This window comes from Microtus oregoni, unplaced genomic scaffold, assembly GCF_018167655.1.
Source record: "Microtus oregoni isolate MIOR12 unplaced genomic scaffold, Mior012 000004F_ref0000308, whole genome shotgun sequence".
Lineage (NCBI taxonomy): Eukaryota > Metazoa > Chordata > Mammalia > Rodentia > Cricetidae > Microtus > Microtus oregoni.
Window position 1 is genome coordinate 58,283,932 of NW_024543063.1, and position 15,224 is coordinate 58,299,155.

At 44.0% G+C, this 15,224-nt stretch overlaps 1 protein-coding gene across 1 annotated transcript in view; it reads left to right on the forward strand.

The window, feature by feature from the left end:
- Positions 1-1,488: 1,488 nt before the first annotated feature.
- The window catches only part of LOC121446856 (liver carboxylesterase 1-like), a 29,895-nt gene continuing 16,159 nt past the window's right edge, over positions 1,489-15,224 (forward strand). The window contains exons 1-9 of the mRNA XM_041649713.1: positions 1,489-1,696; positions 4,088-4,292; positions 5,896-6,040; positions 7,672-7,802; positions 9,079-9,232; positions 9,805-9,909; positions 10,553-10,657; positions 13,007-13,045; positions 14,729-14,869. Of these exons, the coding sequence (XP_041505647.1) occupies positions 1,642-1,696; positions 4,088-4,292; positions 5,896-6,040; positions 7,672-7,802; positions 9,079-9,232; positions 9,805-9,909; positions 10,553-10,657; positions 13,007-13,045; positions 14,729-14,869 (1,080 nt within the window). The 5' untranslated portion in view covers positions 1,489-1,641. The remainder of the gene's footprint in view (positions 1,697-4,087; positions 4,293-5,895; positions 6,041-7,671; positions 7,803-9,078; positions 9,233-9,804; positions 9,910-10,552; positions 10,658-13,006; positions 13,046-14,728; positions 14,870-15,224) is intronic.

Genomic DNA, 15,224 nt, shown 5'->3' on the forward strand with positions numbered 1-15,224 from the left:
GTTATGTCTCTATAGTAGAAAATAAAATGCTTGGGCTATTTACCAAGGAGTTGTACATGTCCAAGGGTCACATGATAGATCTGTTGCTAATTTGGGGGAAAGTGGCACACTGATTAAGGAAGAGAACTTGGGGAGGCAGGCTGATGGGATACGTGTGGTCTGAAAGAACAGGGACGAGGTGGGGAAAATAAGAGAACTAGCAATGACAGGGTGGAGCAAGAAGTGCCGAGTGGACAGTGGAAATTAGAGAACCTCTAATGACACATCGAAGAAAAGGCTGTACTGAAACCCGTCATGAAGCACGATTAATAAAAACCCACAGAAGAAACTGGGCTTCAACCAGAAGACCAGAAAAACAAAGCAGCCAGCCACTGGCCCTTACATCAACCTCAGTTCGAAAATGGTGATCCCTGCCTCCAGGAATCTCAGAACAATACTATGACTGAGAGCTGTCTCCTCCCGTTTTATAATCCTCTCTATTGCTGGGATTTAAGGCATGCACCACTGGGATAAAAGTCATGCACCGCCCGGTATTTATGGCAAACTAGTGTGGCTACTGGGATTAAAGGTGTGTGTTACCACTGCCTGGTCTGTAAGACTGATCATTGGGGCTGGTTTGCTCTCTGATCTTCAGGCAAGATTTATTTATTAAATTACAGATGAAATGCTGCTACACCGTGACTTGAAAATAATCTTTCAAAAGACATTTGTAGAGCTTAGAATCCTTAGCGCAAACCTTGTTTCTAACAGCTAAAGCATCAGAAATAATGTTGTATTTCTTGATTTTTTTTTCCACTGCTATGTGTAGGAAGTGGAAAAGGTTCAGTCTTCTACCCAAGAAGACTAAGCTCACAATCTCCTCAGCAGCTAGATGTAGCTTTTACTTCCCAGTTTTTTTTTTCCTGCAGAAGGAATGTCAGACATTTTAGCAAATACTTGAGAATGAGCAAACATAATTGAATGCACAGTGATTAGAACAGAAAGGGATGGATCGGTTCAATGTGGGAGTAGTCCACCCTCAGATGCCTGCTCTACAAGCTAGTGTCTTCCCTCACAAGACGGTGGGGCAGTAGTACATAGGTGCTCTTGACAGAAACACTAAAGGCAACTCAGACAGTAAAGGAGGCAGACAAGAGTTTAAGGTTGCTTCCAAGCACGAGATTTTAGAACTCTAGGAAATACACATGCAAGAATGTTAAACTGCGAATCCAAATCTTGGAGCTAAGGTGTTCAGAGGCCTTGAGTTGCTCTAAAATCTCCCATCCCTCTCTGGGGATGCAAAACCAAAGCATCTTCTGCCTGCTAAGCTAGTCTCTGCCTCTGGATGGCTCACAACACTGAGGTTTGACTGCCACAGGGAGAAAGCTTATGTAAGAAGTCCTTGGGTTAGTTTATGGACCTCTGTTATCTGAGAGTTGGGCAATGACTTTGCAAAAAAGAGAGAGTGAAATCCAGGTGGGTGTGGCTTAGAGGTCCCACTAGAGGCCCAGAGAGCTCTGGGTCAGGGATTTTCATTTGGTTGTTTTATGTAAATTGGCAGAGTGGGCAGGACTTCAGGGGCTGATAAAAAGCTGTGGGCAGGACCAGTGCTTTCCCTCCAACAACCAGGCACCTCACTGGACCCTGAGGTACTGTCCTTCCATGATGTGGCTCTGTGCTTTAGTCCTGATCTCTCTCACTGCTTGCCTGACTCAGGGTGAGTACTCTTGGATAAAAGCCCAAGGCACACATTTGAAATTCTCTTGGGCACTCGTTCATGGAGCTGCATGTGGAAAATGTGGGGAAAACAGGCCTAGTTTCTAGGAGGTGTTGCTAATTCAAACCCTCTAGCTACAGAGGGGACACATATTCTAAGCCTCTTCATTCTATATCAGGGGCAGAGAAGGTCCTGGATAACCTCCTGCCTCTGTAGCAGGAGTTAATAATTTACCTCCTATTCTTTGTCTAGGTCTCATGGGCCATGGAGAAAAAGCTAACCAAAATATTGAAAGCATAAACAACAGTAACAGAAAGCAGGGGTACATCCTAGCTTGTGTCTGGACTCTGTGTTCTTGGGTAAGGGACTACGCTTTACAGCCTAGACTACTGTGTTTCTAACACAGGGACACCAACATCTTCCTCACTTAGCTGCATGAAGCTGAAATGAGCGGCTGTGCCCATAGCAGTCCAGGATGCAGCCTGCTCTAGAGGAGATGTAGAAATGCAGCAGACTCACAGAAAACTTGGCATGTAAATCATCATACCAAGTGCAGCTGGTCATTGAAGAGATGATTATTACTGAGAAAAGCACACACCAATGTGGTGGAGCAGCAGGGAAACACTGGGGTCAGAAGGCCAGGGCAGAGTGGAAACTGGTGGAAAAGATCTTTGTCGTGGTTTATCCTGGAAAGAAAGAAGGAAGCAGAGGACAGTGGTGTAGCCTTGGCTGGTTAGGGCTGTTTCAAGGGGTTCAGGGATGTAAAGGCTGGACTTGTTTTTCTGGTATCTAGTTTTAAATTATCAAGACAGGTTTGATACCCAGGGCAGTAGACCCAGTATGTCTCTGCAGTGGTTGGACCCCAAGAGTGACAGTTCACCCCAATAAACAGAGCTTCAAATGTCAAAGCAACAGGTATAAAAATCAGATCCATGGTCAGTGCAGGGGTCTAATGTGGGGCTTTGGCAACCAACTGTGGGCATGAGGTTCCCAGGGGAAAGTGCTCAATTAAGGTCTTCAGGAATCATACCCAGCTCTCTCTGGCTGCAGAATCTACTACCCATTAAGGGCAGTGGTAATACTGGCACTTCAAGACTTTGTCTTGTGTCTGGCTGTGTGGCATTTTGAGAGTCTGGGAGCAGATTGTGAAGCAGGATGAGAAAGGGTTCAGATTTGGAGTTAAACATTCCTGTGCTGCTGTTTTCCATGGCAACGACCTCCTCATTTCCATCGTCAGGAAGGTCAGCCAGGCTGCTTGTGATTCCTCATCTCTAACAATGGACTTGAGAGCTGCCACCATCAGGGGTTTGGTGAAAAAAGAAAACTGTGAAAAATTGTCAAGTGCATGTGCCATACGCTAGGTAGTCAAATAATCACACATTCCATACTCCATAGCTGCCAGCGTCTGTAGCCCCATTCATGCCTCTGTCTCTATGTCCACATTTCTACTCGGAGCAATCTTACTTTCTACACACCTCAGTTGGGTGGCTAACGATCTTGAGTTGACACAGGCCACACCTAGTAATTGCAGCCCAGACTACTCAGCTTTTCCGAACTCTTGGCAACCTCTCTCTCCTTCTCACTTGGGTCACTAGTACTTTGTGCTTCTTTCTCCTGCTATGGTTCTCAGTCTCACATTAGCTCTTCCCAGTGTATAAACTTTTGATCTTTTTGACTCTTTCACATTGTTCTGCTCAGATGCATAAGTCATGATGTGTACTCTCATTTTCAAACAGATAACTAGCTGCCCACCACTGCCCACCTTCCAGCATTGAAATGTCTCCAGATCTCTTCTTAATTCTTTCCCGTAATTATAAAATGGCATTCTAGTACAGATACAGATGTCTTGGTTTCACACAAAATAACAATGCTAATACCCATGGACATTTCAACACACATACTTGGTAAGAAAGTCATCTCAGTGGGACGGTGACCTAAAAGCAAAGGGAACAAACATGAGATTTTTTATTAGTAAATCAAGACATGGACACATTCCATTTTATTTCATTTAAAATATTTATTTTATTTATTTTAAAATAAATAAAAATATCCATTATATTTTCTGAGGTTAAAACTATTACAAAATTTCTCCTTTCTCTTTCCTTTCTGAAACCATACTACATAACTCTCTGTTTTTTTCAAATTCATAGTCTCTTTTTTTGTTACTTGTTGCTATACATACACATACACTCCTATATACATAAATACAATGAGATCAGTCTGTATAATATTACTTGTGTGTATGTTTCCAGAGCTGGTCATTTGGTATTTGATAACAAACTGGTGTGCCCATCCTTTGGAAAGACTATTTCTCTTGCTCTGAGCGTTTCTTAGTTTCTTGTTATTCTTTGTGTGGGATTGAGGTCTCCTGGTCCTCTCTTTGTCCACCAGGACACCCATCCTCACCACCCGTGGTAAACACCATACATGGCAAAGTCCTGGGGAAGTACGTCAGCTTAGAAGGATTCGCACAGCCTGTGGCCGTCTTCCTGGGAGTCCCCTTTGCCAAGCCCCCTCTTGGCTCCCTGAGGTTTGCTCCACCACAACCTGCAGAGCCCTGGAATTTCGTGAAGAATGCCACCTCCTACCCTCCTATGTAAGTTACTGGGGTGAGCCTGGGTCTCTTTAAGTGGAGATGTCTGTCTCAGTGTGGTGCAGGAATGAGTCAAAGGAATCTTATGATTGGCTATACTTTCTTTTAAATTTTGATCACTTTTTTCTATTATTGAAAATAGATTTTTATATAACATATCCTGATTATGGTTTCCCTTCTTCTAACTCCTCCCAGCTCCTCCACACCTCCTTTTTCCTTTGGATGCATAATCTTTCTGTCTCTTGTTAGAAAACAAACAAGCATCTAAGAAATAAATGATAAAGTGCAGTAAGATAAAACAGAAACAACAAATTGGAATAGGACCAAACAAACAGAAGAAAAGGAGCCAAAGAAAAAGTGTGAGTAACACCTATAGGTGCAGAGAAACACATGTTCACACACATGGGAACTATAAGTACAGAGAAACACATGCTCACAAACATGGGAACTCCACAAAAACAAAACTGGAAACCCTTTTATGGCTTCATTTTAGGAGCAGTATGGAAACCTAACAGAGTAGAAGCTTCTTCATGTACATACCTATAAGGCAATCTGAGTGAAATTGCCAAGTAACAGGAGAGACAGATCCCCGACTAGACACCTCTCATAACCAAATACAGACTCCTGTTCCAGAAATGGGTTCCATCTATTCTAGCTGTTGTCTAAGGGGGACCCTAGTGAACTGTAAAACGACCCAGGTTGGTTTTGCTTTCCACACACTGATAGTAGAGCCCAATTGCTGAAGACAACACCAGCATAACTCACTGAACGTGGAGAAGTTGAACTGGTGCCTACACAGAGCCCGCACGCCGTCAGACTAGTGTTCCTGGGATGGAAGGTCCTCTGCACCTTCTCAAAGGATAAAAGAAGACACCAACCCAGCTACGAACCACTCCACCTTACAATGGCAATCTGCCTGCAGGATATTTTGTTGAAGAAGTAACACAAAGCTTATGAAAGTGATGAACCAAGATCTGGTTTGATTTAAGACACACTCCATGAGGTGAAACCCATAACCAACACTGATTGGGTTGCCAAGAACCAGAGACTAGATAGCCCACGGACTTAGGGTAAAGCCAAATAAAATAAAATAAAAGTAAAAGAAATTCCCATACATATGGAAATTTCTCTTTCCAAAGAAATATAAAAATGTCATCTAGCAAACCATTCCCAAATAATAAATTTACTGAAAGAATGATTTTGTCTGTTGGGCAAACAGTAACAATCACAACAATAAAAAATGTGATGTTTCAGGTCTCTAAATACCAGTGAAGCTGATGTCTTCACCCATTTTGAACTTTTAATTTCTCTTCCTATTCTGAAGAATATTATGTTCCTGTTCTTGGTGGTCTTGGGAAACGTCCCAGGATGGAGATGTGGAAGTTATCCAAAGCTCTGAGACAGGAAGAAGTGCCACCTCATTCTCCCTGTTGAGAGTTAGGAGGCATTTATAGATCCATGGGATTCCCTATAGAAGCCACAGACACAGCCTTAGTCACTGATGCTCCATCAGCAAGATCAAACCACCAACACAAGCAAGGTTGGACATCAGACAACATGACCAGTGTCGACCTGGTACAACTTGGTTGTCCTCTTTCCTTCCCAGGTGCTCCCAAGACCCAGCGGGAGGGCAGCTGCTCTCAGCACTCTTCACCAACAGAAAGGAGAGCATCCCTCTCCAGTTTTCTGAAGACTGTCTCTACCTAAACATTTATACTCCTTCCGACCTGACAAAAAGCACAAGGCTGCCGGTAAGCCCGTTCATCACTGGTCCTGACCTGTGGATTCCAGCATCGGTCTCTTCCATGCACTGGAAGGGGGATAGGGGAAACTGCGGGCAGGAGTACTATAGACAAGAACTGAGTCGCAAATCCAGTGATGTCAGACCTTGGTTGAGGTTGCCCTGCCTCTGAGATGCACACCTTAATCTTCCAAGTTCTCTCACACTAAAAGTAATGTGACCAGTAATAATGACTAGCCGGAATTATTCTGGTGAGAATTTGATCCCTACAGTAGGTATAGGCTAATTTTCAGGAAACTCAATGTTGAATGTAAGAGAAAAATGAGCGATCCAGGTGATCAACCTTTTAAAATTTGAATAGATTTGATTCAATGTATTCAGCATAGTCCCAATATATAGGGGTCTTCAGTAGATTCTGCTAGTATGCAAATAAATTTCTTTGATTTTTAAGAATTTGAAATTTGACAAATATGACTATTAAGAAAATATTCATAATGACAGTCAGACTAACACAAATGTTATATTAGAAAAAAACCCACAATTTGCTCATTAGATTTGAAGTTTTCATAGAAAGTTTCTTTAATTGGGTTATAAAATAACATCCATTTTAATATGCACAAATGATTCCTAGAAGGACCATGGGAATGAGTTGTTTTGGAGTTTGAGGTACAAGAAACTAGTGCAGTCTGAGAAGTACTTCAGGACCTGAGTTTGATTCCCAGAACCCAAGAGAAAGCAGGATCTGTAATCCTTGGGCATGGAAAAGAAATGGGTGGGTCTCTAGAGTCCAGTGGTCATTAGCTCAGCAGAGGTACCAAGTCCTAGATCCTGCTGACGGGACCCTGCCTCAAACAACATTGAGCAGGGTGCCTAAGACCGGACCTAAGGCTGACCACTGGCCTCCACATGTCCACATTTGAACATGGACATATACTCAAATGTGTACATTTGCACAGAGCCATACCCCTGCTGCGGAATGCCCTGCCTCCTTCTTCTGAATGTTCCAAGGACTAGAGGGAGAGCACAGTGATGCCACCACAAGTTCAGCTCCGATGGAGAAAACAGGGTTCCAGACCCTCAGTTCTTTTAAGTCTCTCAGGCTTTGCTCAGGATTTTCTTCATATACAAAACTAATAGTCCAGCAACGCCAGCCTGTGAGCACATGGAAACTCTATTGCTCTTAGAAACCCATGAATTCATACATTCTCACGCTTTAAGGTCCACAGTGACATCCCAAAGCAAACTCCAGTGCAAGGTTCCTGCATCCTAAGTCCCCATGGATCATCTTTTTGGTGTTTTCAGAAACTATCATGTAGTTCCACTCAGGATAAATCCTCAGCCCCTACAAAGCCTTAGCAGTTCATTTCCTTTTCAAACAAGTCAAATACAAGAGACCAAGTGATGATGAATTCCTCAAGGATCCAAGGTAAACTGGAGCATCCATCCTATCAGGCCCTGTCTAGATATGTCCTGGAAACCCCATAGGGCTCTTTGCTAATCAGAAGACTTAGAGCTGTGCTGCACCATTGCCCATTCTCAGAGGAGCCATAGAAACACCGAGTGCCCGCTTCCAAAGAACTCCCGAGGCTGGGGCTGTAGCTTATGTAGCGATACATGTGTAGCTATTCTCTCCTTGTCCAGGTGATGGTGTGGATCCATGGAGGTGGAGTGGTGGATGGGGCGTCCACCTACGATGGACTGCCCCTCTCGGCTCATGAAAATGTGGTTGTAGTGACCATTCAGTACCGCCTGGGCATCTGGGGTTTGTTCAGGTGAGATACCCGACATTCTTTCTGACACATTAGACCCTGGGATCATGTGCTTTCTGTTACTGCAGCACACGGCACGGGATATGTGACTACAGAGTTTCCCAACTTACTTACCTTTGAACTAGAGATGCTAAAAGCCCAAGATTGTGTGGTTTCATCAAATGAGTCATTGTTGGGAGACTCTGGTTGTGTCACTACATGTTATATAAACAAAAATAGAAGCTGAGGGTGCAGACAGATGACAAGGAGGGAGAAGGATCCCAAAGAGGGGGGTAATGTTGCTTTAAAAGATTAACTCATTCTCTGGGGAGCAACCGGGTCACAGAGAACTGGATTCATTTCTTTCCAGGGCAGTGTCTGCAGAGATCAAAAGAACCTTCCTCTGAGTCTCAGCTTTCACAGGTCCCTTCACTGCCTGATAAGTCGCACAAGACAGACTAGGGCATGGAACTGGACCTTTAGTGGGCAAACCATCTGCAAACCCTAATGAACAATACAAGTCCTTGCTCCAACCCTGGTCAAAGTCCCGTGTGTCTAGACTGATACCGTCATAACCATCTACTCTTATAGGTCTATTACTTTAATACTACAACTTTTCTGTACAGGGCTGAGCCTGCTCTGTAAGACACATTAAGTCCTGCCATTCCTCTGTACAATTGTTCTGTATTACTTACAATGATACAGAAGTCTTTGGCAAGGCCACAGCACCCATTCCTCCTGCATCTCACACCAGCATCTCTCACGCTTATGTTCCTGCGGTCCTTGTAACCTTGCTTCTCCTGCTGCAGCTCCCTCTTCCAATGCCTGCAAGACTCACTCGTTCATTTTATTCAGACCTCTGCTAACTGCCACTGCCTAACGAGGTCTTTTCTGGCTACACAATCTAACCTACCATGCTACCATTGTATTTTATGTCCCTGCCTAACACCCCATTTCCTTTAGACCCAATTTTATTTTTCCACTAGTTTTTTCTATATTCATTTCTTCTCTTGGTCTATGTACTTCATCAAGAGACAACTGTAGTTAGAGATATTTCTGTTTGTCTTCAGGTGAACCCTAGCATTTAGACCCTGTTGTGTGCATGTTGGAAGGTCCCTGAGTACATAGTACCTGGAGGGTGACTGTAGGGACCACAAAGACCATCACTGTAGCGATGAGTGGGCAAATGAGTGCTCCTCTTGGTAATGTGGAGCCCAGCCTTAGTTCAGAGAACACACTAAGAGCCCTAGTTCAGAGCACAGCCATGGCATCTCTGTTCCAACTCACCATTGTCTTACAGCACAGGCGATGAACACAGCCGGGGGAACTGGGGTCATTTGGACCAGATAGCTGCACTGCACTGGGTCCAGGACAACATTGCCAACTTTGGAGGAGATCCAAGCTCTGTGACCATCTTTGGAGAGTCAGCAGGAGGTTTCAGTGTCTCTGTTCTTGTAAGTGTTTCTAACTCCACAGAGCACCAGATAATCCAGGTGAATGGCTGGGTTAAAAAAGAGCACCTGACAGGGGAACCCACAGAGACAGCTCACCTGAGCACATCGGAGTTCATGGACTCTGGATCAGGACTTAGGGAGCCTGTATGGGATTGACCTAGGCCCTCTGCATGTGTGTGACAGTTGTGTAGCTTGGTCTATTTTTAAGGCTCTTAAAAGTGGGATTAAAGCTGTTCCTGATGCTCAGCTGGCTTCTGTGAACCTGTTCCCCATACTGGATTACATCACCTATCTTTGTTGCAGGAGAACGGGCATCAAGCGCTCATCATCCTTCCATGCCATGCCTTGTTTAAGCCCATGGGAGGCCTGCTCCTTTCATAATGGAGACAAGAGTAGTGGATGGCATTGGGTAGATGGTAATGGAGAGGGGAGGGGAGGAGAGGAGGGAGGGAAAACTGTGGTAGGTATGTAATAAATGAAAAAAGTTAATTTTAAAAAAAGCATGTGAACAGAGCCCTAAAGATGAGTAAGTTACTGACTTCTCCTATGAGCATAAACTCTCTTCCTTCCAGGTGTTGTCTCCCCTGGCCAAGAACCTCTTCCACAGGGCCATTTCCCAGAGCAGTGTGGCCCTTAATCCTTGCCTGTATGGGAGAGATGCCAGGCCCCTAGCAAAGGTATGTTTCACCTTGGACACATCCTATGCCCTTCCTCTGCTCACCAGGAAGCCCAAGTGTCTTTCTTGCTGTAGGATGTAGCTGAGGTGCTCCAGGGATCCCTGAGGGAGAATGGCTATGCAGGAAGGCTACTGCTTTAAGGGCACACTACACTTCGTGTGTAACATGTTATCTAGGCCTCCAGCCATTCTACCCACATTTTAGTATATGTAAGACGTGATCATCTCCTGCTCATATCACCTGTGCATGACCCTTGTTTGTGAGTTGAGAAAGTAAGATATGAAAAGAATGAATGATTTGTCTAAGACAAGAATATGACAAAGGTGGGAATTGAAACCAGATAGTGAAAACAGTTTCTGTAGCCACACTTGACTCTGAGAACATTAAGTTCTTCTTGTGCTTCTGGGGAGAGAAATTAGATCCATTTGATCAGGCACCAGAGGCATAAGATTGTATGATAAGACCCTGTCAGTGTTCTACTCAGTAACAGGAGTTACACTCCAGGACTCGGTTCCTGGATTTGCTGGTCTAGAATTCTGTCCGCAGTCATCTGTTGATTTAGAAATTAGGAAATGGTAGAATCAATCCATTCTCTGCATCGAGGAAGGGAAAGGATATACTCTTGGTCCCTAATCTCTTACAGAAAGTGGCTGCTATTGCTGGCTGTAAAACCACCACCTCAGCCGTCATGGTTCAGTGCCTGCGCCAGAAGACAGAGGATGAGCTCTTGGAGGTCGCTCAGAAAATGGTGGGTGTGTCCATCCTAGAAGCCCCATCCTGTATACCTAACCCAAGGTTTCATGTGTTCAGCTATGCTCTGGCTTCATATTTCATTAAACAGTTTCCTGTCTCTCAGAACTGTCAATCTTCTATCTAAGTTGAGATATTTTCATTTCTTTCCTGTTATGAAATACTTCAAATATCAGAAAGCCAATAATAACATGATGAGAAATTACATGACAGACCCCCACACACTTTATCAAAACACAGTATTTTGAGAAATGGCATACTGTGTAAGGAGTTCAGCAGTGAGTAAGCCCAGACTCAGGGATCCTGGAGCTGGGTTCTGTGTGGGTTGCAGTTTACAATAAAACCAGTGAGAAGTCAGGGCTCTGGAAGGCGGCAATAGTCAAATGATGAGTCTACTGATGGGGACTGTCTTGAGCCAAGAGCACTTTTCACCAGAGAATAACTGACTCCTTGACTAAGTGTGGGCTTCAAGTCTCCCACACATAAGAAAGGAAAGTTTGAAGCACCTATTACCTGGTGATCCTTATTCTTAGCCACGCGTGTCAATGTTTGGAGATAGAGCTTGAGAATTCACTGCAGTTAAACAGAAAGCACCATAATCATTTGTTTGTGTGTGGATTTTACACTTATAAAACCCTTCAGTAATTTAATTTATGATCTTGCTGTATAAAGCGTTAGCCCTGAAAGTGTTGTAGATTAAGAATTTGAATTGTGCAATATTTTAACATTGTCGTTTTCATATTTTTAAGATATAAAATGTTCCCTATTCCCACATATAACTATCAACCTGAGTTTTGGGATGATACATACAGCAGAAAACAATTGAAGAAAATGTCACAATTTATGCTAGTCGGTGTAGAAAACAAACTCACAGCATACTGGTAGCACACTTTTCAAGATTTTCCAAGATACACAATTAATGTACTAGGATTGCCATCAGACTTTCTACCAATTTATCTCTGAACTATCAATTCATCTTCATAACCAAATCCTGTTCATCACTTTTTTCATCAGTCTAGTAGGGATGCATCTAAAACTTTGAACTAATCCTTTTCCGGACTAATCAATCATTATCCAGGAATTATTCAGTCAATCTCAACCAACATACCTTTGTCAGACCTCAAAACAATAGTTTGTTAAATATCTACCTCTTCCTTTTCATCTACATTTTTAATAAATTCACATAAATAAACAGTACTTGTATTGACCAGCTACACCTATACATCCATGTGATGTCTGTGTGTCTGTCCATTTATGATCCATACAGAGGGGAGCTAAAAGGGAAACCATGAGATTATACACTAAATGTTTTCCTGATCACAGCCGAGAAAAGGCCAGGATGCAATGTGTTTCAGTGTGAGTGCAGGATTTGGGGTTTTCTCATCTCAGAAGAGAACAATCTTGAAGATATCTTGAACAGAAAAAGAAATGTGTTATACAGAATTTTCAAATATTCAAAATATCCTGGAACAAATAGCTTAGGATGTGGCTAGATCTAGACACTTTGAATATACTGTCGGGAATGTGTCGATCTCCATTCCTTCCCATTTGTAATTGAAGAAGGGTGTGGGAGTCTTCTCTCTAAACTAGTTTGCTTTCTTAGCAGGTTAAAGACCTTGGAATTCTAGACTAACACTCTCCATGCATGGAAGACAACTATACTAAAAAAAAAAAAAAATTGTAGCAGTAATGTTAAGGGTATACTCAGCTTCCCAGGCAGAGTTTTACCAAGATCTCTGACTTGCATGAAGCAGACTGTAGAGAGGGAAGACGTTAGGAGCAGAAAAACCAACTGGGAAGTTCCATCACTGCATTAATCCAGGCAGGACACCTGCTGGACACTGTGCTTTGGATCACATGCAGTTGTCTGCATTCCTGCAGCAGGAGGAAAGAAGGCAAAAGGCAAGGGTGTGGTGGAGGGAAATTGGGGTTCTGTTTTCCATCCTGGCTTTAGACTTATCTTCGCTTTAGATACTGTGCACCCGTACCACTACCTTGACGTAATAACTATACTCTCCATGGGAGCCAACAGGGTGTTGTGCTGGAGAGAGGAGAGGACGGGGAGAGATGAAAAAATAGAGATCACAGTCAGAGGCCCGAGACATCCTCTGCATGCCCTGGAGACCCTGCATGGGCCCCAGGCCCTGTCTCTTCACTGCTGCTGCCCCTGATCCATCCTGCTGCACCTTATGCCCAGACCCTGAGGACACAGCATAGGATCCTCTAATTCTGGTCCCAAAAAGGAATAATCAGGAGAAAGAACCTAATATTTTAGGCTGAAACTCAAAGGATCTGCTTCTGTCTAAGGGAAGTTCCTCACCCACCTTCTCTGATGTTTTCTCCACAGAAGTTTGGTTCTCTTGATTTTGTTGGAGACCCCAGAGAGGTAAGGACCTTTGCTTTCTGTAGGTGAGTGTTGAATCTTATGAATTAAATCCCAGGGAAAGGACGCTTTTTTTTTGTAGAATTCTACTGTTCCTTATGTGTTTTCTGCTCAGACCCAGTGAGGGAAAGTCACTAGCTTGGGTAATACAGCCATGGCAACCAGGAGCAGGGTAGTTGATTCCCAGTTCAGTGCTTGTCCTCAGCAACTGTGTCCCCTAGAGTCACCTATCCCCCTCCCGTGCACATTTGCTTCCTCTAAAATGACACTGTCAGGGAAGGGTGAACCAGACTTTCAAATGGCTGAGATGACTCGCTACGAGTCCATGAGCCCTCACCAAGGAGCCCAGTTCTCCAGGGAGGACAAAGGGCAGATGTACGAGAGGGGCCTGACTGAGATCTCAGTGATGAGGATACTGCCCTGCTCCAGCATCCAGAACGCACGAATGGGGCCTCTCCTCTCCCTGTCCTTCTCCCTCCTAGCTCTGACCAGGATCTGGTGATGTCAGGTATGTAGCATCTCCAGTCTTGTCCCTTCTGTTCCCTCCCTGTGGAATCCCCATTCTTACTATGTGGAAGGAAGGATTTAGGTGCTGGGGCATTAAATAGACAAGATTTCCTACGTTCTTAGAAACTGCTCTTCTGGTGGGGCGTAGTATCAGGAAAATAAATTGGTAAATTATCTTGTGTTTCTGGCAGTGGCAGAGGAGAGAGAGCTGGTGAGGTGAGTGGTGTGTGTGAATAGCAGATTTAAGTCATGGCTAAAAGAGCCATGTCATGCTAGAGGGAAATGAAGTCAGCTAACTAAAACCTAGCAATTTTCCCCTATCGCTGAAGAGGCCTGTTACAGGAGGACAGTGTGTTTGAAGTAGAAACAGCCAGGACAGAAATAGGCTTGAGTCTGGGGAGCTGGAGAGTTTAAGATGGGTTAGCTATTGAAAGACAAGGGCAGTGACTCAGGATGAGAGACGGGTATTCAGAAGGGTCTGAATGGATCAGTGAAACCTGTTGAATTTATAAACATCCCTTTGATGTGAAAATAGGTTATAGAGAAGGGGCAGGGGCCGTGCAGAGACTACTGTGTGACCACAGCATAAGCAAGGCATTCTGGTGCAATGTGTCGGGTCATGGCAGGGTAGAAGGAACCACCAGTAGGTGTGGCATCAGGAGCCTGAAGTTCAAGCATGAAGTAGACACTGTAAACTAGAAGTGATGAATTGTTAAGCTCTCCTGTGGTTGACATCCTCCCTACAGCAAGTCCACACCTTTTAAATCTCACCAAAAAGTATCACCAACTGGGGTCAAAGTGTTCAGATGAGGCCACTTAAATCACACACACGCAACTGTATAAAATTTATAAATTATAATCTATTTATAATTTCAAATTATGTACAAATTTATATACATAAGTAAAATTGCATATGATCTGTTACACACATACATATATATTTTACTTTGCTCAAGACCAATTCCCACAATACCCATTCCCTGCCAGTATTGTTTCTGGCTCCCCTGGCACAGTTCTGTTTTTAACAACTCATAGACATTTCCCCATTTAGGACCCCGACTTCCTGTGGCACAGCCACATGAGTCCGTGTGCTGGCTAACTGCTGAGATGGGCAGAAAGTGGAGTCTGATGGTAGCTGGGGAAGGGTAATCACAGATGTTGCATTGTTCTCTTCCCTAGAGCTACTTTTTGCTTCCCACGGTGATAGATGGAGTGGTGCTGCCAAAGGCACCAGAAGAGATCCTGGCTGAGAAGAGTTTCAACACTGTGCCCTACATGGTGGGCATCACCAAGAAAGAGTTTGGCTGGAGCATGCCTATGGTGAGTACATATAGGACTCTTAGTGGTACCCATAGAGCCTCAGTCCACACAACCCACCTCTTTGATCCTACGTGCTCTCTCTGGAAACAGTCTCCAACCAGACCGGAGAAACTGTCACCAATGTCATACTTCCATGGGAAGATTCTCCAGCATGGCTCAACTGCCCTCTGGGAACTACAGCCCTTAAAACCCTCTCCCTAGACGCTGTCCTTCCTTACAGAATCTAAAATCCCAGGCTGGGAGGGTCTGTGGAGAGGACAGTGGTGCAGATGGAGTGATAAGGGGCTTCTAAGGAGCAGTAGTTGGAGTTCTGCAGGTCTACCTGCAAAAGGAGTGCACAGGTCATCAATGAAAT